The sequence below is a fragment of the Stenella coeruleoalba genome, assembly GCF_951394435.1.
Source record: "Stenella coeruleoalba genome assembly, chromosome: 15".
In the NCBI taxonomy this organism is placed as follows: domain Eukaryota; kingdom Metazoa; phylum Chordata; class Mammalia; order Artiodactyla; family Delphinidae; genus Stenella; species Stenella coeruleoalba.
In genome coordinates this window covers 72855342-72880767 of record NC_137161.1, presented here as the reverse complement: position 1 = coordinate 72880767, position 25426 = coordinate 72855342, and the positions used below count along the sequence as shown (strand labels likewise).

Genomic DNA, 25426 nt, shown 5'->3' with positions numbered 1-25426 from the left:
TGGTAAGAATGAATCTTTTCTGTGAACTATGTGTTATTTTTGAAGCTTCCAAAAAGGACTACTGGGAGAACTGATCTGGCAGCTGTCGGAACATTGAATTAGAAAGGGACAGATTGGCAAAGAGGCTACAGTTGTAACAAAAACAGTGACCGGGCCTCACCTGGCTGTGGGCAGGGCTGATCCCCAGTCCCGAGGTTCCGTGAAACAGGTAGACAGCACCCTGGTTCTCCTGCTCTCCCGGGGCCCCGATGGCCACGTCCGTCAGCCTGTCCCCGTTCACATCCCCCAGCACCGTCAGAGCTGCCCCAAAGCGGCCCCAGGGGTGGCCTTGCTCCCCTCGCAGGACAGCACCACACTGCCACTTAGCCCTCTGCAGAACAAAAACAGTGTCAGGTCCCACCCCAGGCGACCCCTCCACACCCAGACCCCGCCCAGCCCGGGTCTCATCAGCCACTCACCCCCCGGGGAAAGGGGCACACGGACACCTGCCCACCCCGGCTCTGCTCATAGTAATGGGGGGCCCCGATGAGGACCAGGTCAGAGCTGCCATCTCTGTCCACGTCCACGGAGCTGAGGGAGGCCCCGAAGTAGGAGCCGATCTGAAAGAGATAAGGCCAAGATCACATACTTCTTTCCACCTAAAGCAGAGCACGGGGATTTTTCTCCCTGTGAAGAAAAATCATGCCTGCTGAGGAAAGCCCTTTGGAGCGGATGTGATCCTCTCTCTGTTTCATGATCAATCCTTGTTTGAATGTACTGCCAGTTAGAGGAGTATATGATAGAGTTGACAGGTAGTGGGTGAGGATCTACCCCAAAGGGCGTTCCAGGGAGATGATTAAGGTAGAGAAGAAATTGGATTTGAAAATACAGACAGAAAAGCCTGGAAAACCAGACAGGATATCCTTTCAATATATTGCAAGTCTTTAGGGAGGTAAGTCAAATTTGGCAGTCTGGCTAACAAGGAATCAACTGGCTTAGACGAAAAACAACTATTGCCACAGGAATTCTTTTGCATGATATTGAGAAATAATGTCTACCTTTAAAAAGAATTTTTAAAGTATGTTCAGAAAAACACCAAAATATGTTCAATGTAAATAGGTAGAAGTCATCCATAGCAATCATCAATTTAGTCATTCTTTCATTCAATAAACAAGGGTTTGCTATTTGCTAAGCCTGAGGCTGGGTAGTGGAGACAATGCCTTCCAAGGCTCTAGGTGCAGCAGGGTGAAATGGAGGGGAATAGCAACAGATAAAAGGGAGATGTATATGGAAATTTCAAACTTCTGGGGCAAGTTCTAGGAAGGAAAGTGCAGAGGACGTCAAGACATGACTCACTACAGTCTGATTTCTGCCCCACATACCACTGAGGGAGGCCTCCCAATGGTCCAGTAAAGGCATTTAAGCTTCATCCTAAAGTCAACAGGATTTTTTTGTTTTTAGGTCAAGTTTATTGGGGTATAATTTCCATACAAAAATATTCAGACTTTTTAGTGTAGTTTTATGAGTTTTGACAAACACAAAAATTCATGTAACTGCCACGATGGTCAAGATTCAGAACAGTTTCATCACCCCCAAAATATTCCTTTATGCTGTAATCAACCTTTTCCCTCAATCACCAGCCCCTGACAACAACTGATCTGTTTTTTGTCCCTATAGTTCTGCCTTTTCCAGAATGTTATATAAATGGAACCATACAGTATGTAGCCTTTTGGGTCTGGCTTCTTTCAACTAGAGTAAACATTTAGGATTCATCCAAGTTTTTGCGTGTATCAGTAATCTGTTCCCTTTTATTTCTGACTAGTATTCCATTGTATGGATGTACCACAGTTTGTTTATCCGTTCCCCAGTTGAGGGATATTCAGGTTGTTTCTAGCTTTTGGCAGTTACAAATAGAGCTACTAGAAACATTCATATACAGGTTTTCCAGTGAACGTCTATTTTTATTTCTACTGGGTAAATATCTGAGTGTTAGGGCAACTGCATGTTGAACTTTGTAAGATACTGAAAACTGTTTTCCAAAGCAGCCATGCCATTTTCCATTCCAACAGCAATGTCTGAGAGTTTTAGTTGCTACACATCCTTGCCAGAACTTGATATTGCCAATTTATTTCCTTTTTTATGTTAACCATACTAATCGGTGTGCAGTTGTATCTCATTGTGGTTTTAATTTGAATTTCCGTAATGATTTAATGACATGGGACATGTTTTCACGTGCGTATTTGCCATTTACATATCTTCTATGGTGAAGTGTCTGTTCAAATACTCCGCTTATTTTTGAATTGGATTGTTTGACTTCTTATTCTTGAGTTTTGAAATCCTTTATATATTCTGGATTAAGTCCTTTGTCAGATATGTAATTTTTTTAAAAAAGAAGTAAAATTTGCAAATATTTTCTCCCAGTCCGTAGCTTATCTGTTCATTCTCTTAATGAACAGAGCAAAACTTTCCATTTTGTTGAAATCTTAGTTATCAATTTTTTTCTTTATGGACCATATGCTTTTAGTGTTATATCTAAGAATTCTTTGCCTAACACAAAGTCACAAAAATTTTATCCTACGTTTTCTCCCACAAGTATAGTAGTTTTAGATTTTACATTTAGCTCTATGATCGATTTAAATTAATCTTAACATGGTTGAATTGACAAGATATGGGTAAGGATTTTGTTTTGTTTTGTTACCATGGATGTTCAATTGTTCCAGCACCATTGAACTCTCCATTGAATTGTCTTTGTGCCTTTATTGAAAATCAATATGTGTCAGACTTATACTTCAGGCCTATTCTGTTCCACTGATCTTCATGTCTATCCTTTTGTCAATGCCATGCTGTCCTGCTTACTGTAACTTTATAGAAATCCTTAAAATCACATAGTGTAGAATCTTCCACTAAATACCTAATGGTATTTACATAAGATCCTTTTCAAAACTGTTTTGGATACTCTACTTTCTTTGATTTTCCACATAAATCTTAGAATTAGCTTGTCAATTCTACAAAATAAAATAGGATTTTGATTGGCATTGTGTTGAGTCTATAGATCAACTTGAGGAAAAGTGACATCTTAACAATATTGAGTCTTCCAGTCCATGAACACAGTATATTTCTCCATTTATTTAGGGCTTTGATTTCTCTCATTAGTGTTTTGTAGTTTTCAGTATAAAGATGTTGTACACATTTTGTGAGATTTATACCTAAGTATTTCATGGTCTTTGGTGCTATTGTATTAATAAATTGCCTTTTTCTTTAAATTTAGATTTCCAAATGTTCATTGTTAGTATAGAAATACAACTGATTTTTACATATTGATCTTGTATCCTGAGAACTCACTGAAATAAGTTATATAGCTTTTTTGTAGATTCTTTGGGATTTTCCATGCAAACAATCATGTCATCCCCAAATAGAGACAGCTTTATTTTTTCCTTTCCACTCCGCATGCTCTTTTTTCTTTTCTCTTCTTGTCTTATTGCACCAGCTACGTCTTCCAGTATGATGTTGTATAGGAGTGGTAAGAGTGGATTTTCCTGCCTTGTTTCCAATTTTAGGAGAAAAAAATTCTCTTTTACTTTTAAATATGATGCTAGCTGTAGAGTTTTTGTAAATATTCTTTCTTAGGTTGAGGAAGTTCCCTTTAATTCCTAGTTTGCTGAGAAGAAAACATCATGAAAGAATGGATTTTGTCAAATTCTTTCTGTGTATCTGTTAAGATTATTACGTTTTTCTTCTCTAGTCTATTGTTATGGTTAATTACATTGATTTTTTTTTTCAGAATGGCTCTTTTAAATTGAGATAAAATTTACATTACATAAAATTCATCATTTTAAAGTATAAAATTTAGTGGGTTCTAGTATATTCACAATGTTATGTAACCATCACCACTAATTCCAAAACATTTCCATCACCCCAGAAAGAAGTGCTGTAACTCTTAGAAGTCACTCTCAATCCCCCCCCCCCCCACAATACCCTGGCAACCACTAATCTACTTTCTGACTGTGGGTTTGTCTATTCTAGACATTTCAGATGAATTAAATCATATAACATGTGTCCTTTTGTGACTGGTTATTTTCATGTAGCATAAATTTTTCAAGGTTTATCCATGTTGTAGCATGTATCAACACTTCGCTCTTTTTATGGTTAAATAGTATTCCACTGTATGGATATACCCCATTTTGTTTATCTATTCATAAGTTAATGAACATTTAGGTTCTTTCTACCTTTTGACTATTATGCATAATGCTGCTATGAACATTCACGTATAAGTTTTTGTTTGAACAACTATTTTCATTCTGGAAAAGGATATATACTTAGGAGTGAAATTTCTGAGTCATATGATAAATCTATATTTAACTTTTTGAGGAACTGTCAAATTGTGTGCCATGAGGGCTGTATTATTTTACATTCCCACCAGCAATATATGAGGGTTCTAATTTCTCCACATCCTCACGAACATGTGTTATTTTTCATTTTTTTCTTTAAATAGCCATTCTAGTGGTATCTCTATTGTGGTTTTGACTTGTATTTCCCTAATGATGAATAAAGTTGAATATCTTTTCATGTGCTTATTGGTCATTTTTATATCTTATCTGGAGAAATATCTATTCAAATCCTTTGTCCATTTTTACATGAGGTTGGCTTTTTATTGTTGAATTGTAAAAGTTCTTTATATATTCTAAATACTAGACTTTTATCAGATATATGATTTGTAAATAGTTTCTCCCATTCTTTTCGTTTTCTTGATAGTGTCCTTTGCTGCTCAAAAGTTTTTAATTTAATGAAGTCCAACTAATCTATTTTATCGTTGGTTGCTTGTGCTTGTAGTGTCATATCTAAACAATCGTTGCCAAATCTAAAGTTACAAAAATTCACCTATGAATCCCTCTAAGAGGTTTATAGCTTTAGTTCTTACATTTAGGTCTTTGATCTATTTTGAATTAATTTTTGCACATTGTGAGGTAAGGGTCCAAATTTATTCTTTTGCCTGTGGACATCCAGTTGTCCCAGCACCTTTTTTGAAAATCAATTGACCATAGATGTATGGGTTTATTTCTAGACTCTCAGTTCTATTTCACTGGTCTATCCTTATGCTAGTACCACCCTGTCTTGATTACTGTCACTTTGTAGTAAGTTTCAAAATTGGGGTGAGAATCCTCCAACTTAGTTCTTCTTTTTCAAGATTATTTTGGCTATTCTGGGTCTCTTGCATTGTCATATGAACTTTAGAATCAGCTTGTCCATTTCTGCAACATTGTTGAACAAGCCCTGCATCATTATAAACCACAACTGGTCACGATGTACTATCCTTTTTATAGACTGCTGGATTCTGTTTGCTGACTTTTTTGAGGGTTTTAAAAAACAGCTTTTGCAGGGGTGATATTCAAAATATTGAACTCCTGGGACTTCTCAGGCACCAACCATGGGCTTAGCTGGAGTGGGTCCTAGAGGTCCCCCCTAGAGGTCCCCTAGAGGTCCCCACCCCCTGGAGTGGGTCCTAGAGGTCCTAGAGGTGTCTTCTCAGGTACCAACCATGGGCTAAGCTGGAGTGGTCACTGACTTCATAGTTGCTGGATCATGGGGAAGTTCAAAGAGTATTGGGGGGAGGGGTCAGAGTGTATGGCAGGTGCAGGAGGGAAGGATGTCTCAAGGAAACAGCTGTTTATTGACAGATATAGAATTATTTCAATATTTTAATAACTAATATGGCTATACTGGTTATGGACTGGTCAAATGCCAGCTTTGTGTACAGGTAGACTTGTAGAGAGCTCTGTACAGGTCAAGTGTTGTTATTTACCATTATTAGAAAAGTGAGGACACAACATTCTCAAATGCAAAGTTGGTCCCATGACTCTCCAGCTTAAAGCCCTCTGCTTTACAAGACTCTGCCACACTTGGAATCTGATGATGCCCATCCCAGAAGCCCTCAGCCCCCAGGGTGCCTCTGTTGGCACATCCATGCCCCACACACTCTGCACTCACCTGGCTGCCCTTGATTTCAGCGTTTTTCTCCCAAGCACCTGCGTCCTTTTTGAATATCACCACCAGGCCGATGTGCTGATATCGAGGCGCCCCCAGAAGCAGGCTTTGCGCCCGGTTCCGCAAGATGACTTCAGCAGCATAACCTGAAGATGATGAACTAAGAGGAAAAGCACTGCCCCCTCCAACAGGACTATCCCTTGAACAGGGGCAGTGGGGCAGCCCCATGCTTGGGAACTTGGGGTAATTGGACCTTGCACTATATTCCCCTTCGTTAACACAATTAAAATGAAGCTTTGAAATTTCTGCCTTTAAACCTGTCCCAAGAGCTTATGAAAGATCCAAGGACATCTAAACTAGTTGAGTTATGCCATATCCTGACCCCTTCTTAAAGTAACCCTGCCCTCTCTACTTACCCAGGTAAGCATCATTCATGTCTGAATCTACCCTGGTTGTGTTGATGAAGGAGACTTTATCCTGTGACGTATGCAGAAAGGCTCCACCAGCCCAGTCAAAGCTCCCCACAGCACCCAACAAGGGACCATCCTGGGCAAGAATGTAGAACAGGATTGAGAAATCTAGAGCTTCAGTGTTATCCCTATCAAAAATCCCAATGGCATTTTTTCACTGAAATAGAACAAACAATCTTAAAATTTGTATGGAACCACAAAAGACCCCAAATAATCAAAGCAATTTTGAGAAAGAACAAAGCTGGAGGCATCACACTTCCTGGTTTCAAACTATATTGCAAAACTATAGTTATCAAAACAGTATGGTATTGGCATTAAACACAGACATGTAGATCAATGGAACAGAACAGAGACCCCTGAAATAAACCCATGCATATATGGTAAATCAATATACAACAAAGGAGAGAATAATATACAGTGACGAAAGGACAGTCTCTTCAATAAATGGTGTTGGGAAAATTAGACAGCCACATGCAAAAGAATGAAACTGGACCACTATCTTACACTAGTCACAAAAATCAATTCAAAATGGATTAAAGACTTGGACATAAGACATGAAACCATAAAACTCCAAGAAGAAAACATAGGTAGTAATCTCCTTGACATTTGTCTTGGTGATGATATTTTAGATTTAACACCAAAAACAAAATAAGCAGTGGGACTACATCAACTAAAAAGCTTCTACATAGCAAAGGAAATCATCAACAAAATGAAAAGGTAACCTACAGAGCAGGAGGAAATATTTGCAAATCATATATCCAATAAGGGGTTAATATCCAAAATATATAAAGAACTCATACAACTCAAAAGTTTGTTTTAAAACCTGATTTTTAAATGGGTAGAGGATCCAAAAAGACATTTTTCCAAAGAAGACATACAGATGGCCAAGAGGTGCATGAAAAAAGTGCTCAACATCACTAATCATCAAGGAAATGCAAATCAAAACCACAATGAGGTATCACCTCACACCTGTCAGATGCCTGTCATCATAAGAGAAGAAATAAGTGTTGTTAAGGACGTGTAGAAAAGGGAACCCTTGTACACTGTTGGTGGAAATGTAATTGGTGAGGCCACTATGGAAAAGAGTATGGGGGTTCCACAAAACTTTAAAAATAAAACTACAGTATGATCCAGCAATTACACTTCTGGGTAAATATCCAAAAGAAATGAAAACACTAACTTGAAAAGGTATATGCAACCCCATGATCGTTGCAGCATTTTTTACAATAGCCAAGAGATGGAGGCAATGTAAGTGTTCATCAACGGATGAACAAATAAAGAAAATGTGGTGTATATGTACACAATGGAATATTATTCAGCAAGTAAAAAGAAGGAAATCCTGCCATTTGTGACAACATGGATGGACCTGGAGGATTATGCTGAGTGAAATAAATCGGAGAAAGTCAAACACTGCATGATCTTACTTATATGTGAAGTTAAAAATAACAAACTTATACATACAGAGAACAGACTGGTGATTGCCAAAGGCAGTGGTGGGTGGTGTGCAAAATGGGTGAAAGTGGTCAAAAAGTACAAACTTCAAACAAAATTGAGTTATTTGTAGTGAGGTGGATGGACCTAGAGTCTGTCATACAGAGTGAAGTAAGTCAGAAAGAGAAAAACAAATACCGCATGCTAACACATATATATGGAATCTAAAAAAAAAATTTTTGTTAATGGTTATGAAGAACCTAGAGGTAGGGCAGGAATAAAGATGCAGAAGTAGAGAATGGACCTGAGGACACAGGGAGAGGGAAGGGTAAGCTGGGACGAAGTAAGAGAGTGGCATGGTCATATGTACACTACCAAACGTAAAATAGATAGCTAGTGGGAAGCAGCCGCACAGCACAGGGAGATCAGCTCGGTGCTTTGTGACCACCTAGAGGGGTGGGATAGGGAGGGTGGGAGGGAGGGAGCTGCAAGAGGGAAGAGATATGGGGATATATGTATATGTATGACTGATTCACTTTGTTATAAAGCAGAAACTACCACACCATTGTAAAGCAATTATACTCCAATAAAGATGTTAAAAAAAAAAAAGTACAAACTTCCAGTCATAAAATAAATAAATCCTGGTGGTGTAATGTACAGCATGGTGACTACAGTTAATAATAGTGTATTGGGGCTTCCCTGGTGGCACAGTGGTTGAGAGTCCGCCTGCCGATGCAGGGGACACAGGTTCGTGCCCCGGTCCGGGAAGGTCCCACATGCCGTGGAGTGGCTGGGCCCGTGAGCCATGGCCGCTGGGCCTGCGCGTCCGGAGCCTGTGCTCCGCAACGGGAGAGGCCACAGCAGTGAGAGGCCCGCGTACCACAAAAAATAATAATAATAATAATAATAGTGTATTGTATACTTGAAAGTTGCTAAGAGAATAAATCTTAAAGTTCTCATCACAAGAAAAAGAAATTGTGTAACTGTGTAAGGTGATGGATGTTAACTAGACTTATTGTGGTGATCATTTTGCAATGCTATACACATATATTAAATCGCTATGTTGTGCACCTGAGGCTATGACCATGTTTATGTCCATTATATCTCAATTTTTTTAAAAAAAAGAACAGGATTGACAAGGAAGAGAGAAGGGACCACTGCTGCCCATCAAAGAGGTGCCTCCCAACAAACACCTGTCACAGAGATGAGCCCCCAAACCTTCGAACCTCTTCTCCCTCTTCGTCTTGCCCCCAACCCCAATTAAACAAAAGACCACTTACGGAGGTGAAGACAGCACTGAGGCCTTCCTGAGACATCTCATACTCAAAGGAGCTGGTACTTCCTGTGTGCGTACCTGTGAGGAGAAGAACATTTACATTAAAGAAAGTAGAGGAGCCTAGAACAGGAGTTGGAAACTCAGGGCTGTGGTGGCCAGACAAAAGGAGGCTCAGATGGAAGCCGTGTGCACCCCCCTTTTTCTTACATGTCCTCTGTTATGCTTTCCTTTTTTTATTGAAGCATAGTTAATTTACAGTATTAATGTTAGTTTCAGGTGTACAGCAGCGTGATTCAGTATTTTTGCAGATTATACTCCATTATAGGTTGTTACAAGATAGTGCAGGGACTTCCCTGGTGGTCCAGTGGTTAAGACTCCGCACTTCCACTACAGGGGGTACGGGTTCGGTCCCTGGTCGGGGAACTAAGATCCGCATGCCTCATGGCGTGGCCAAAAAAATAAATGAATAAATCAGAAAAAAGAAAAGATAATGGCTACAATTTATATGTTTGTTGCTCATCTAGCCATATGGCCCTTTTAAAGGGATGGTGGCTATTTGGCTCCAGCTACTTTTTGCCAAGCGGGAATATGGTCCTAAAGGTGTCTAATCTTCCAAATTTTCAAGAGAAACCATAAATCCAGACTGTATATGAACCTTCCCCCAACTTTTAAATTCTTTTATTCAACAAACATTTATTGAGCACCCTTTATGTACCAGGCATTATTCTAGGCACTGGGGATACAGCAGTGAACCAAAGAGACAAATGTTGGCAACACATCCAAATTTGGGGGAAAATACTGTGAGGGATTTGACTCCCCTACCCTCTAATTTTTCAGCCTATAGCCAAGATTGCAAAAGTAGAGAGAAAAGTCTAAATTTTTCCATTTCAAAGTAGTTGAGCAAGAGAGGCCAGAGTTGCTGGGAAATGGAAGAAGAAAGGAGTTGATGCTGAGGCTCAGGGTTCCAAGGGCTAGGAGGTTCTTGTTTCTACAGGGAAGTACGTGTTTTGGGATAAGGAGCTGCCTTTGCAGCTGCTCCAGGACTACAAAACCTTAGCTCACCCTCAATCGCAAAGATCTTTTCCTGAAGCTGGTTCTGAATGGTCTTCAGAGCTTCAAAGTTATTCACCTGGAACACGTGATCACCACGCGGCTTGGATGCGATGGTATCGAGCTCTTTTAGAGATTTGTCACTGCTGAAGGCATCTCCCACCTGTTACAAAAAAACAAAAGCTGAATCAGACACTTTCTGGGGGTAGTACTCTCCTCCAGCAAAGAAAATTCTGCAGGAAAAGAATCTGAAACAATCTCTGTCCAAGGAAGGAATGCACCAGAAGGCCCCTGGGACAGAGCTGCCAGGTACGGTAGAGCAGGTTGTACACTCTACATTCTGTCAAGGGAGAAATTGGGGCTGAAATCCAGCCTTTAGTCCATTTGCAGCCCCTCCTGGTGTGGGGCTGACCTCTCTTCAGAACAAGGGGGCGCTTTCTCCTTCATATGAAGGTGTTTTCTACTTGCCAAGCCAGAGACCCGTGATGATACCTCTTTCTATGTCATGCAAGATATTGTAGTAGTTTGAGGACACTGATGTTCCCAACCCTTTGCCCCTTCCTGTAGCCAAGGCCTTTCCCCAAAGCTGTGCTCTGCCCTCCTCCTCTGGGCAGAGTATTCTGTTCCGCTCATTGTCTCTGGGCTCAACCATGTGTACTGGTTTAGCCCACGCACATTATCATATGTGATAAAAACAGAGGCTGGGGCTTCCCTGGTGGTGCAGTGGTTGAGAGTCCGCCTGCCGATGCAGGGGACACGGGTTCGTGCCCCGGTCCGGGAAGATCCCACATGCCACGGAGCGGCTGGGCCCGTGAGCCATGGCCGCTGGGCCTGCGCGTCCGGAGCCTGTGCTCCGCAACGGGAGAGGCCACAACAGTGAGAGGCCCGCGTACCGCAAAAAAAAAAAAAAAAAACCAGAGGCTGGAAAAAGTGCTTGCCACATTTCCACTTGCTCTTTTGTTCCTCTGCCTTCACCATGAGGACACACCCAGGCTAGCCCACTGGAGGATGAGACACAGGGAACAGAAGAGCCAAGTTACCCCGGTCGTTCCAGCCCGGCAAACAGATATCGATGGCAACCCTCAGAAATGGAGAGAGCCCAGCCAAGATCATCAGAGCTGCCAACCAACCTGCAGCTGATTACAGATGCATGAGGGAGTCCAGCTAGGACCAGAAAAATTGCCCAGCTGACGCACAGACTCACTTACTGTTTTAAGCCACTGAATGTTGGGATAGTTTGTTACATAGCATTATTACGACAATAGTTCACTATTGTGAACATATGGGCTAGCAGAGATGAGCCTTGCCCCACTTTGATTTTATTGATGTTTGCAAATTCAAAGAAGGGTGTATCCAAGTAGAATCCTCTACGGAAGCATCAGGCCGGAGAGCCACATTTCCTACCCCAATGACGTAGCGAATGACCCCCTTTCTATCCGCTTCAGGGATGACATCCTTGTAGTCCAAAGGATCGCCAAACTTTTCTCCATCTGTGATGACAACCAGTATCTTAAGGGCATTCTCCCGGGCTCCGTTTCTGCTGTGAAACAGTTCTCTTCTGTCCAGGGTAGAGGAGGGAAAAGTCAAATTCGAGCCGACAGAGATACGCTTGATGCTAGGGAAGGAACGTCAGCAGTGACAGATGCAACTGGGCTCTGTCTAGGAGGTACTTGGGTTCTCCTGGGACAAGCACTGAGATGTAGCTGCCCCAATATCTGGAAGGGCAGCAGGAGAACAGGAAAGAGTGGAGGGAAAGGAAGCCTTCATTGCCGTTATACACTTTGGCATAGATTGATTTTTTTTTAACTGAGTATTATTCCTTCTAAATTAAAAAGAAATTAATAAGCTTAATTGTGCCTTCATCAGACCTCTCCTGATGTGAGGCAATGGTTCTCCAGCATATCATCCTGCACTTTTGTCCCAATCCCCAGCCTTGCCTCTACACAGACACACACACACACAGAGATCAGAGTGAACTTTCTAAAACAAGATATGGGTACGTGTCCCCACTGCTAAAACCTTCAATGGATCCACTGGCTTTTCAGTTGCCTTGATGATCTGGCCTCAACTGATCCTTCTAGCCTCTCTCTAGCCTTCCCTTCCCTCCCCGCCCCCTTAATCCCACCTTTACTCACGACTTGTATGTCATGACCATACCAGGCACAGTCCCTCCTCCACACGTTTACTCACCCCTCCACCGGAAATACCCTCTACCCCAGCCCTGTCTGAACAACTCCCCTCTTCCTGCAAAGCTCAACAAAAAATAAAACCTCCTCCTTCCATCCTAAGCAAAGAGGGAAGAGCTTACACAACTTTGCGGATCCCTGTGGCCGTGTGTGTCCTCCCCAACAGCTGTGTTATTGGCCTCACCAGCGATGCCGGGGAAGGGTTTCTCTTGAAATCGTTGAAGGTGAAATGAGTCTGAAATTCTTCAGAGTACTGCATCAAAGAGAACTGGGAACGGGCACCTGGTATTACACTGGAGAAGGTGTCCCTCCTCCCCCTTAACCATCCATAAATCTTGAAACACTCTAGTCTCCAAATTCCTCCCAATTCTGCCCTGCCCCCAGTCCTTCCGCCTCACCAGGACAGAGATCGGCCATCAGCTCCCACTTCCCAGCACTAGAACTCAGCCAGAGATGACATGTGGGTTTCATGTCCCACGCCAACCCCTATCAATGAGTCTGCCTGCTTTACAGGGGGCTGGAGGAAAGCTGAGGCCACATCCAGACAGAGCAAGGAAGCAAATCATGAAAGAAAATGATGATCAGCTGGCAATTGGCAACATCTCTAATAGAAGCAGGACAGGAACGTGGCAGCCTGGTTGCCACGTATTTTCCAGCCTTATGCAAGCTGTTCCCTAACCTACCCACTGACCCTTACCAAGGTTTTGGACTTTTGGAATTGACTCATCACAGTTGAGACAAAGTTCTTCATCCGCTGAAAGTCTGTCGGGTTGATACTACCAGAGCCATCAATCAAAAAGGCAATGTCACTCTCTTTCTGAGGGCACCCTGGGGAAAAAGGAAAAGGAATTGATTACAAGAGACTCAGGGTTCATTTTTTGCATGTCAGCACTCTGCTGACATGAGAATGAAAGGTAAACACGATGCAACCCATGTGCCTAGCTAAATAAAAACATGGGACAGAGTGGTATAGAAAAATATGGTTCATTCTGCTCAAGGCAGTCAGGGAAAGCAGTGCTATCACAGCTACCTCATGAAGAATAAGAAATAATTTGCCAAAGATACAAAGGGAGAAATAAGTTACAGGGGAAGAAAGGAATAGTGCATATAAACGTATGCTGGATGCCCTCCCTCCAGCCCCCCATTCTGCCCCAGCCCCAAATCCACTTTCTACCATTCCCCACTTTGCCCAGAGCTCAGCCCACATGGGACATGTCAACAGGGCTCTTTCAACCTCTGGCTTGTTTGCCCAGTTAGGAGCCTCAACAGGAGACTGGAGGGAGGGAAGAGGGTGAGATCAGAGTATTTCCCTCAGCTCCCTTCCTGCAAGCCTGCTTTGGGCCAACTGTGTCCCTCAACAGATCAGTGCTCCTCTCAAGGAGGCCCACTCCCCATGACTCCCTGTCCTTCCAGATTCTGGGGACTTCTGCCTCTCTTTGTCCCATCAGCCTAGGGTGGCAACAGCTCCACTGTTGTTCGCCCTGGGTTCCTGGACCATCCCTTGTAGCTTCTTTAGACCCTGTCACACCTTTATAATTAGTCCCTTTCTAAATACAGTTGACCCTTGAGCAACGCAAGGATGAGGGGCCCCCACCCTCCATGCAGTTAAAAATGCATGTATAACTTCACAGTCTGCCCTTCGTATCCGCAATTCCATATCCGCAATTCTGCATCTGCGGATTCAACCAACCTCAGATCCGGTAGTACTGTAGCACGAATTTAGTGGGGAAAAAAAATCCACATATAGGTGGACCCACGCAGTTTAAACTGGCCATTTTTCAAGGATCCAGTGTAGAAAAGGGTAACACAAAGGATTTTTTTTTTTTTTCTGTACGCGGGCCTCTCACTGTTGCGGCCTCTCCCGTTGCGGAGCACAGGCTCCAGACGCGCAGGCTCAGCAGCCATGGCTCACGAGCCCAGCCGCTCCGCGGCATGTGGGATCTTCCCGGACCGGGGCACGAACCCGTGTCCCCTGCATCGGCAGGCGGACTCCCAACCACTGCGCCACCAGGGAAGCCCAGCACAAAGCATTTTTTAGGAGGTAAAAGAATTCTTTCATATCCTGTTCATGTTGCTGTTTACACAAATCTAAGCATGTCTTAAAATTAATGGAATTGTACACCACAAGGGAAAAAAAGGCCAATTTTACTGTATCATTAGTGAAAAAATAAGATAAAATTATCCAGAAAAAGTGTTGGCTTTTTAAAAAATAGACAAGCAGATTCTAACATTTATATAGAAAATAAACAGGGAAGATAAGCCAGAAATTTTCTTGAAAATCTCAAAGGTACAGTAAGTGAAAAGAATCAAGGTACAATCCAGCGTGTAGAGCACGCTACCTTTTGTGGCACAAAGTGAAGTATACAGACGCCTATGTCAGTAAATATTGATACGTGGAGTACCTCCAGAAGAAGCCATGAGACACTGGTAACAGTAGCTGCCTCTCAGGAAGGAAAGAGGAGCTCCGAGACCCAAGAAGGAGAGGTTTTTACAGGATAACCCTTAGTGCCTTTTGAACTATGAACCGAGTGCACGTTTCATCTATTTTTAAGGAAATGAAAATGTTTTCAAAAAGAAGAGTCTGGAATGCTTAAGAGTGAGGACCGAAGAGAGAAACGTGGGGGTGGGAGCTGAAGCCACAGAATTGGATGCAGTCAGACACGAAGAGCACATGGGCAAGAACAGAAGCTGTAATCAGGTGGGCAGGGGAGGCAGAGGAAGACAGCTTGGAGCTGGAGCTTCGTAGGAGCCCTCAGTAGGGGCACAAGTAGGAGGAAGAGAAGAGAGGAGAGGAGAGATGTCTGAAGCCAAGGTGCTGGGGGAAGGAAGAGGTGATCTGCAGGTCACATTGGAAAAGTCAGAGAACGTGAGGACAGAATAGAGATTTGGCCTTTAGAGGGTCACAGATGCCACTGGCAACAGCAAGGTCTATATGATGGGTGGGCAGGAGCCAGATGTCAAAGGGTGAAGGATCACAGCATGGGGGCAATGGAGGCAAGGAGAGAGATCCCTTCCAAGAAGGTTGGTGATGAAGGGAAGGAGAGAGGGCAGAAGATGGAGAGGAGACCGGGGGAGGGAAGGTTATTTTCATTGCTATCAGTTTGAGTGGTTGATTCTTTTTAAGTTATGGGTAGCATGAGCAGGTTTACATTCAAAGGAGGGGTTGGGATTTAGGTTCCTGGAGAGAGCAAGTGACTAAAGATGTGAACCCCAGAGTTGGTGATGCGAGAGAGCCTCAAAAGCCCAGATGGAAAAATTACTCATGGAAAGGACAGGTCTTCCTCTAAAATCAGTGAGATGCTGCCAAGAGTGGTGCCAGGAAATCTGGACACGGAGAAGGAGGACGTGGAAGGAGTTTACACCTGGCAGTCTTCGTTTATTCTGTGAAGAAGGAGGGAAGGTTATTGTCAAAGTGAAGTTCAAAGGAGCTTGAGAAAAAAGAAAACTGTAAAAGGAAGACATATCTGCCCTTGGTTCCAGAACCAACTTGGAAACAAGCAAAAAGATGGCCAAGGAGTTGAAGAAATCGGTGTCAGAAATCAGCTGGATATGGGACTTCCCTGGTGGCCCAACGGTTAAGAATCCTCCTGCCAATGCAGGGGACACGGGTTTAAGCCCTGATCCGGGAAGATCCCACATGCCACAGAGCAACTAAGCTCATGTGCCACAACTACTGAGCCCGCGTGCAACAACTACTGAAGCCCGTGCGCCCTGGAACCCACGTGCCACAGATACTGAGCCTGCGTGCTTCAACAACCACAGCCCATGCTCCGCAACAAAAGAAGCCACGGCACTGAGAAGCCCACGCACTGCAACGAAGAGTAGCCCCCACTCGCCACAACTAGAGAAAGCCCACATGCAGCAACAAAGACCCAACACAGCCACACAAAAAAAAGAAAAAAAGAAAGAAATCAGCTGGATAAAAACATTCATTCACTTACTCTCTTTCAATCAAGAGATGCTTGGGGAACAAGGGTAAGGAGCCACCAAGATGGTCCCCAAGATTCTCACCTCCTGATAGAGTTAACACCCTTGCATAATCTCCTCATCTTGATTGTGAGCTGGAGTTTTTATTTATTTATTTTTACTGAAGTATAGTTGATTGACAATATTGTGTTAGTTTCAGGTGTACAGTAAAGTTATTCAAGTATATTTTTCAGATTATTTTCCATTTAAGGTTATTACAAGATATTGAATGTTGTCTGCTGTGTTATACAGTGAATCCTTGTTGCTTATCTATTTTATATGTAGTAGTGTGTATCTGTTAATCCCAGACTCCTAATTTATCCCTCCCACTTCCCTTTCCTCTTTGGTAACCATACATTTGTTTTCTATGTCTGTGAGTCTGTTTTTGTTTTGCATGTAGGTTCATTTATATTATTTTTCAGATTCCACATATAAGTAATACCATGTAATATTTGTCTTTCTCTGACTTACTTCACTTAGTGTGATATTCTCTAGGTCCATCCATGTTGCAGCAAATAACATTATTTCATTCTTTTCTGTGGTTGAGTAGTATTCTGTTGTTTCTGTTTATGTGTGTGTGTGTATATATACATATATATATATATATATATATATATCTCACATCTTCTTTATCCATTCTTCTGTTGGTGGACACTTAGGTTGCTTCCATGTCTTGGCTATTATAAATAGTGCTGCTATGAACACTGGGGTCCATGTGTCTTTTTGAATTAGGGTTTTTGTCTTTTCCAGATATATGCCCAGGAGTGAGATTGCTGAATCATATGGTAGCTATATTTTTAGTTTTTTAAGGAACCTCCGTACTGTTCTCCATAGTAGCTGTACCAATTTACATTCCCACCAACAGTGTAGGAGGGTTCTCTTTTCTCTACATCCTCCCTGTGAGCTGGACTTTTTGACTCACTCCCAAAGAATACAATATGGCAGAAGTCTTCTGAGATTAGATTATAAAAGACTGTGACGTCCATCTTGGGTTCTTACTCTCTCTTGCTCTCTCACTGCCTTGTTCACTCACCCTGAGGGCAGCCAGCTGCCATGTTGTGAGTTGTTCTGTGGGGAAGCCCATGGGACAAGCAAGTGAGGGAAGCAGGAACCAGCAGCCAGTGTGGACTGAGGCCCTCAGTCCAACCATCTTATAAGTGAGCTTGGATGTGGATCTTCCCCTAGTCAAGCCTTCAGATGAGACCACACCCCTGGTTTGACAACTTCAAGCTCTTGAGAAACCATTAGACAGAGATCCCCAACTAGTCTGTGTCCAGATTCCTGATTCACAGAAACTGTAAGATAATTAATGTTTCTTGTTTTTGGCTGCTAAGTTCAGGAGCAATTTGTCAAGCAGCAAGTGAACAAGCTCGACAAAATCTCTGGCTATCACAGAGCCTACATCCCAGAAGAAAGGACATCTAAGAAATAAGTAAAGGGCTTCCCTGGTGGCGCAGTGGTTGAGAGTCCGCCTGCCGATGCAGGGGACACGGGTTCGTGTCCCGGTCTGGGAAGATCCCACATGCCGCGGAGCGGCTGGGCCCGTGAGCCATGGCCGCTGAGCCTGCGCGTCCAGAGCCTGTGCTCCGCAACAGGAGAGGCCACAACAGTGAGAGGCCGCGTACCACAAAAAAAAAAAAAAAAAGAAAGAAAGAAGAAAAATATGGATATATAGGTATGAAGAGGGCAAAGCAGGGCAATGTGGTAGGAAGTGATGGTGGAAATTATTAGAAGAGCCACTCAGGGAAGGTCTCTCTGAAGAGTTAACATTTGAGCTGAGATGACAGTGATAGGTTGTCAGCTGAGATCTGGGGAAAGAGCATGCCAGGCTGAAGGAATAGTAAGTGCAAAGCCCCTGAGGCAGGGACAGCTTGGTGTGGTTCTTGGAGAAGAAAGGCAGCTGGAGCACAGTGACTAAGGTAGAACGGTTGGGAAAGAAGTTGGAGAGGTGGACGAGGGCCACACCAGCTAGAGCCTCAAAGGCTATGGTCAGGCACTGTGGCCAGGCTGAGTCCAGGCACTAACTCTAAGGACAATGGTTGAGACATTGTCTCATATAGATGGGTGGCTATATCAGGACTTTCCTCAAAGTGCAAGATCCTAGCACCTCTCCAGAGCCCCTCTCTGCATTGGAACCCAGTTCCCTCATGCTTCTGCACCAAGACTTTTAAATAACCCCCCAGACTATGAGACCCTCAGCCCAGTCCTGCCAGCTCCCTCCAGTCTCATGCTACTTGTCTGTACTCACCTCTGAGGGCCTCTGGGAGCCTCCTGGGTTGCTGCAGTAGGTTGGGTTCAAACAGGAAGCAGAAGCCGATCGCATAGGTGTTGTCCTTGCAGATACGGTGCCCAGTGGGGCCACAGGCCTAGGGCGCAGGGGACAGGTGGGAGGGGCTGTCCCTGCGTCCTGTCCTTTCACCCCAGCACCTCCACCCAACAAGACCCCAGCCCCAGCAGTCTTAGGCCTCCAACTCCTTCCCTTGGGACACTCCCATGACCCAACGCAACTCACCAGCAGCTGGAAAGGTCTGGGGGTGAACGCCAGAGACAGGCCCAGGGACATGTTCACAGCCTCCGGGGGTACTGAGGGGACAGATATATATATGGTCACCCTCGGGGATGGACGGGACTGTGTAAGAACTGGACAGGGGATGGACAGGAACCTCAACCAGGGAGACATGGAGGTGTGAGGGGTTCAAAGAGGCACGTAGGCCATGGAAAGGGACACAGAGGGGTGTCCAAGGGTGCCTGCATACAGCTCAGAGGCCAGGGAGCTGGCTCCCTGGGCCCCCATCACAGATCCCAAGACAAAGGCAACGTCTGGCAAGTCCATGTGTGTACAGAAGTGGAACCCTAGCCCTGGGTCCCAGCGAGGGGCAGTGACTCACCCTGCAGGGGGATGGGTTCACACTTGCCCATGCTGCAGTCACACTTGTAGAGGCCGCCCGTTTGATTGGAAGCCTTTATCTCCTGGGGGGCTCCAACCACCAGCCTGGGGGGAGAGGTGGGAAAAGCTCACCACAGGGACAAGAGAACGCTATGATATCTGGGGAGAGAAGGAGACCATGGAAGTTCCGCCACCCAAAATAAAAATGGGGGAGCCAACCTCACAGGGATTCCCCAACTCCCAGAAATAGGAGGAAGATTCAGCAAAGAAAAACATGGGAATTTTTTTTAACCGCTGATTGTTTATTGTGAATATTCTCGTAATCCAGTCATTTGAATTCCCAGAGGTCATTTCAGTAAATTCAAGAATTTCCAAATCCTGAAGGCCAAACAATGAAGGTAGACAGTCTACCTTCCCAACTTGGAATCACTTCCCCATTCAGGCAGGGATGCAATATTGCATAGAGGACAGGAATAGAGGCCTTGGAGTTTTACTGCCCGAAATTAAAATTTAGTCCCACCCTTACTTCCTGTGTGACCTTGGGCAAGTCAACTAATGACCTTATTGTGCTTCAATTTTCTCATCTCTAAAATATGGATAATAGCAGTACCTACCTCAAGGTTATTATCAGGATTAAATGAGTTAATCCGTGTACAATCCAAAAATGGGAAAATGTTTAATCTTGGAGTAAGAAGGAACTCTCTAAGAATGACATAATACTCAGAGGTCATTTTAAAGTGAATACATTCAACTCCACAGTCATTTTAAATAAATTTCTGTATCTGATCAACTACCAAAAGCGAAGTCAGAAAACAAACGGTAAACCGGGGGAGGGAGATGAGCAACTCATACCCCAGACTACTTTCCTCAGTATAGTCAGAGCTCCCACAAACCAGTAAGGAAAAAAAACAAACCAAGAGAAAAATGGGCAACAGATAAGAAAAAAAGTGTTCACAGAAAAGGAAATAAATCTCTCCTTAAAGAAGAAATGCAGGGCTTCCCTGGTGGCGCAGTGGTTAAGAATCCGCCTGCCAATGCAGGAGACATGGGTTTGAGCCCTGGTCTGGGAAGATCCCACATGCCGTGGAGCAACTAAGCCCGTGCGCCACAACTACTGAGCCTACGCTCTAGAGGCTTTGAGCCACAGCTACGGAAGCCCACGTGCCTAGAGCCCGTGCTCCACAGCAAGAGAGACCACCACAATGAGAAGACCCCATACGGTCATTAATTAATTAATTAATTAATTTTTTTAAAAAAAGAAATGCAGTTTAAAAGTAAATTGAGATACCGTTTCTCACCTGTTCAATTTACAAAGATCATAAGTTTGCTAACCTTTTGGGTTGGCAAGTGGGTGGGGAAGTAGGTGTTTGCATAAACTTCTGGTGTGAGTGCAAATTGTTGCCACCCTCATAGAGGGTAATTTGGAAAAATCTATTAAAATTACATATGCACATGTACCCTTGGATCCAGCAATCCTAGTCCTAGGAATTTACTTCCAAAATATACTTGCACATGTACAAAATGCCAACGTTGTTCATATAGCAAAAGTTTGGAAACAATCTAATGTCCATTAAGAAGAGATTTGGGGACTTCCCTGGTGGTCCAGTGGGTAAGACTCTGTGCTCCCAATTCAGGGGGCCCGGGTTCAATCCCTGGTAGGGGAACTAGTTCCCACATGCTGCAACTAAGAGCCCACATGGTGCAATTAAAGATCCTGCATGCCGCAACTAAACATGCCGCAACAAAAATCCCGTGTGCCGCAACTAAGACCCAGGCAGCCTAAATAAATAAATTTTAAAAAGAGATTTAAATGTAATATAAATGTAAATTACAGTGCTTCCAAATAATGGAATGTGATGTAAGCATTAAAAAGAACAAGTAAGCTCTTTTTTCATTTATTTGGTAAAATCAGCAAGCTCTATTAATTTTAAAAAAATGCCAAGGACAGTATAGAGCAGAGGCCAGCAAACTTTCTTCTAGAAAAGTAACATTATTTCCATAAATATTATTTCTGTAAAGGTAAGTATTTTAGGCTTTGCAGGCCATAGAGTCTCTGTCCCAGACTCTCTGTTCTGCTACTATAGCTCCAAAACTGCCCTAAAAAATAAATGACTAGAGATTATCAGACTAAGTGAAGTTAAGTCACACAGAGAAAAATGATGTAAATGGACTTACTTACAAAACAGAAACAGACTCACAGATTTCAAAAACAAACTTATGGTTACCAAAGGGGAAATGTGAGGGGGAGAGATAAATTAGGAGCTTGGGATTAACACACACACACTGCTATATATAAAACAGATAACCAACAAGGGCCTACTGTATAGCACAGGGAACTCTACTCGATTTTCTGTAATAACCTATATGGGAAAAGAATCTGAAAAAGAATGAATATATGTATATGTATAACTGAATCACTTTGCTGTACATCTGAAACTAATGCAACATTGTGAATCAACTATACTCCAGTAAAATTTTTATAAGTATTGGAAAATAATAAAAAATAATAAAAATAAATGACAAGTGGGGAGTAGGGGTAGCCAAGTGTCAATAAAATGTATTTACAAAAATAGGCAGCAGGTTGTAGTTTGAGTATAATGTGTGCAACAAATTGTGTGTAGGATGATGTGGAGGTCTATGCACTGTAGAATCTCTCTGAAAGAACACACGAGAAACCATTCAACAGGGACCCTGCTAGGGAGGGAATCGGGGGAAGGGAGTGAGGAAGCGACTTTCTTACTATCACACTCTTTTGTATCTTTTGAATTTAGAGCTCTGATAAATTAAGAAAAAAACAAATCAAGGAAATTGTGATTTTTTTTTTCAGGTACGTTAAGCCTTGGAGGGAAAGTGCGTGAGCAGGGAGTCCCCCTGTGGCCCTTACCAGGATCCCTCAAGCTGGACCACGCTCTGCCCGAAGCCCCTTGCATTGTTTTGGAAGATGACTGCTTTTTCCGTGTCCAGGTTGAACCCGTGACATAAGGCCAAGGCTGGAGGGAGAACAAGGCGGGCGGGAGTCAGGAGGACAGAAGGAGACAGTTAAGAAAGCAGCCTGGGGACTTCCCTGGTGGCGCAGTGATTAAGAATCCAGGGGACACGGGTTTGAGCCCTGGTCCAGGAAGATCCCACGTGCCGCAGAGCAGCTAAGCCCGTGCGCCACAACTATGATCTGTTGTTTGTTTTGTTTTGTTTTTAACCTTGAAGGAACATATCCCTGACTTGTTTGATGTTCCTTGTTCTGACAAGATATAAAACTGTGCTGAAAACCATGCTTCTCCGGAACAGTTCCTCAGAGTTCTCTGAGAGGCTGTCTCCTGGGCTATAGTCCTCAGTTTGGCTCAAAGAAAACTCTTTTCTTGTTTATTGATCATTTCCATCAACAGGTGCATTCAGCCCCTCTCTGAGCCCCACCCTGGGTTCCCACCCCACTGATTTGCCCAACAATCAAGTTCCTAAAGACTCAGTTAGGTAATTTCCTTCCTATGCAACTTTCAAGCATTTCTTTCCCTTCTCTGGCTCTTCGTCCACAAAACACAGATACAAAGGGAAAAAAACTTGAGTCATTTTGATCAGTCAGTCATTCAACAAACATTTACACCTGAGTCCTTGGAAAAGAGGAGACCAATAGGAGGAGGTGAGGTGGAATTCAAGAAGAAACACTCCAAGAAGAGAAGCCAAGACCTGCTGTGCACACTTAGACGTGTCATTTCACCTCTCGGGGCCTCAGTTTCCTCCTCTGTGAAGAAGGGACCAGCCAAACCCCCTTGCATAGTCCGTGAATTGAGTCATTTATCCAAAGCTTCTCTGCTCATCGCATCTCGGTCTAGTTCTACTCTGCTGCTTGAATCCCTTAACCTTCCCCCAATCCCCTTTGTCTCTCCCAGCCTAACTCCTAAGTATTCTGTACCCTTTATCTCCACAAACTCACAAACCCAAAAACTCCCCCCCTCCTCACTCTGAGGGCCCCCCAACTCCTGGCTCACCTGTTAGTAGAAGGACTCTGTGAGTCATCGCTGGAGACAGCAGGAGCCGTGAGGCTGCAGGCACCACTGAGCCACTTCAAGGAGGCCACCAAAGCCAGGAAGGACCGAAAAAGGGAAGTAAGAGGCAGAAGTCTGTCAGAGACTCAAAAGAAGAGGACGAAGGCTCAGTGAGCACACAGCCCTGCCAGACCTGCCCCCTCTACCCAGCCTCCCGGCCCAAACCATCAGGGTCGCCAACCCATAGGTGGCTTTGTTTGCCCACCTGCTTCTAGAAACATTATGAACAGCAAAGCATGGACTTATGACCTGCCCCCCAGAACATGTCTCCCTGAAAGCACGCTTTGCAAAATGTCCCTCCCTCCTGCCCAGGGAAGTGAGAATACCTGTCAGCCAGAGCATCCTCCTGTGTGGCCATCAGTAAGGTCAACTCAGGTACAGAGAAACCTGGTGCTTTTTTTTAATATAAATTTATTTATTTATGTATTTATTTTTGGCTGCGTTGGGTCTTCGTTGCGGCACAAAGACTTCTCAGTGAGGTGGCTTCTCTTGTTGCAGAGCACACGCTTTAGGTGCACAGACTTCAGTAGTTGTGGCGCCGGGCTTAGTGGCTCCGCAGTATGTGGGATCTTCCTGGGCCAGGACTCGAACCCGTGTCGCCTGCATTGTCAGGCGGATTCTTAACCACTGCACCACAAGAAAAGTCCTCTACGCGGTGCTTTTTTAATATTATTTTGCTTTTAAAAAAAAAAACGGCCTCAGGACTTCCCTGCTGGCGTAGTGGTTAAGAAGCCACCTGACAATGCAGGCAACACGGGTTCGAGCCCTGGTCCAGGAAGATCCCTCATGCCGCGGAGCAACTAAGCCCGGCACCACAACTACTGAGCCTGCGCTCTAGAGCCCGTGAGCCACAACTACTGAAGCCCGTGGCCTAGAGCCCATGCTCCGCAGCAAAAGAAGCCACCGCAATGAGAAGCCCACACACCGCAACAAAGAGTAGCCCCCACTTGCTGCAACCAGAGAAAGCCCGCACACAACAACAAAGACCCAACGCAGCCAAAAAAAAAAAAGCCTCAAACTCTTTTGCCCTGGAATTTTCACTTCCAAGAATTTATCCTAAGAAATATCTGAGAAGTACAGTCAAAGATGTCTGCACAAGCTGTTTTCAAAGACACACCAGCATATCTTCATGAAATTACATAGAACACCAAACCATACTTGTGTGTGTCTGCTAATGTGAGTCCCCAAGCCAATCATTTTTCATTCTCTCTCCAACATATTTTCTCTTGCCCTTAGTTCGGCTTTCTTAATAACCAGAGCAAAGAAATGTGTGCGCTCTGAAAAAAATTCCATTAAAATTCTGAACATTTTGTTTTAAAATTACCTGTTTAAAAATACGTATGTGTTGGGCTTCCCTGGTGGCGCAGTGGTTGAGGGTCCCCCTGCCGGTGCGGGGGACGCGGGTTCATGCCCCAGTCCGGGAGGATCCCGCGTGCCGCGGAGCGGCTGGGCCCGTGAGCCATGGCCGCTGAGCCTGCGCGTCCGGAGCCTGTGCTCTGTGGCGGGAGAGGCCACGGCAGTGGGAGGCGCGCGTACTGCAAAAAAATATATATATACGTATGTGTAGGAAAACCAAAATGTTAATAGTGGTTGTCACTGGATCATAGGACAATGGGTCTGTTCTACTCTATTGCTGCAGAGCAAACTACTCCAAATAAAACGGCGACTTCTTTTTTTAAAATTTATTTTATTGAAGTGTAGTTGATTTACAATGTTGTGTTAGTTTCTGGTGTACAACAAAGTAATTCAGTTATACATATACAGAATAGCTTGCATCTGCTAATCTCAAGTTCCCAGTTCATCCCCGCCCCATATCCCCTCTCCCTTGGCAACCACAAGTCGAAAACAGCAGCTTCTCATTGTGTCATGGTGCTGTGGATTGCCCAGCCTCAGCAGTTCTCACTAGGGAACCTCAGATGGCTGCAGTCAGATGGTGACTGGGGCTGGAGTCCTTGAAGGCTCAGCTCGGCTGGACTTTCAAAACAGATCACTCCCATGGCTGGAAGTTGGTACCATCAGCAGGCCAGGAGCTCGGTTGGAGCTGTCAGCTGGAGGACCTCCATGTGGCCTCTCTATGTGGCTTGGGCTGCTCACAGCATAGTGGTTAGACTTCAAGAGCAAGTATTCCAAGAGATAAGAATTGAAAGTTCCCAGTCTCT

At 44.0% G+C, this 25426-nt stretch overlaps 1 protein-coding gene across 1 annotated transcript in view; it reads right to left on the bottom strand.

The window, feature by feature from the left end:
• ITGAM (integrin subunit alpha M) overlaps window positions 1-24634 on the bottom strand; it is a 38793-nt gene extending 14159 nt beyond the window's left edge. The window contains exons 1-16 of the mRNA XM_079945341.1: window positions 24592-24634; window positions 23594-23654; window positions 23211-23284; window positions 22112-22217; window positions 19229-19332; window positions 18853-18923; window positions 18589-18706; window positions 13072-13202; window positions 12497-12642; window positions 11593-11746; window positions 10201-10351; window positions 9143-9216; window positions 6378-6507; window positions 5965-6107; window positions 459-599; window positions 161-370 (exon numbers count right to left, since the gene is read on the bottom strand). Coding sequence (XP_079801467.1) covers window positions 161-370; window positions 459-599; window positions 5965-6107; window positions 6378-6507; window positions 9143-9216; window positions 10201-10351; window positions 11593-11746; window positions 12497-12642; window positions 13072-13202; window positions 18589-18706; window positions 18853-18923; window positions 19229-19332; window positions 22112-22217; window positions 23211-23284; window positions 23594-23625 — 1785 coding nt within the window. The 5' untranslated portion in view covers window positions 23626-23654; window positions 24592-24634. The remainder of the gene's footprint in view (window positions 1-160; window positions 371-458; window positions 600-5964; window positions 6108-6377; window positions 6508-9142; window positions 9217-10200; window positions 10352-11592; window positions 11747-12496; window positions 12643-13071; window positions 13203-18588; window positions 18707-18852; window positions 18924-19228; window positions 19333-22111; window positions 22218-23210; window positions 23285-23593; window positions 23655-24591) is intronic.
• Window positions 24635-25426: the final 792 nt, after the last annotated feature.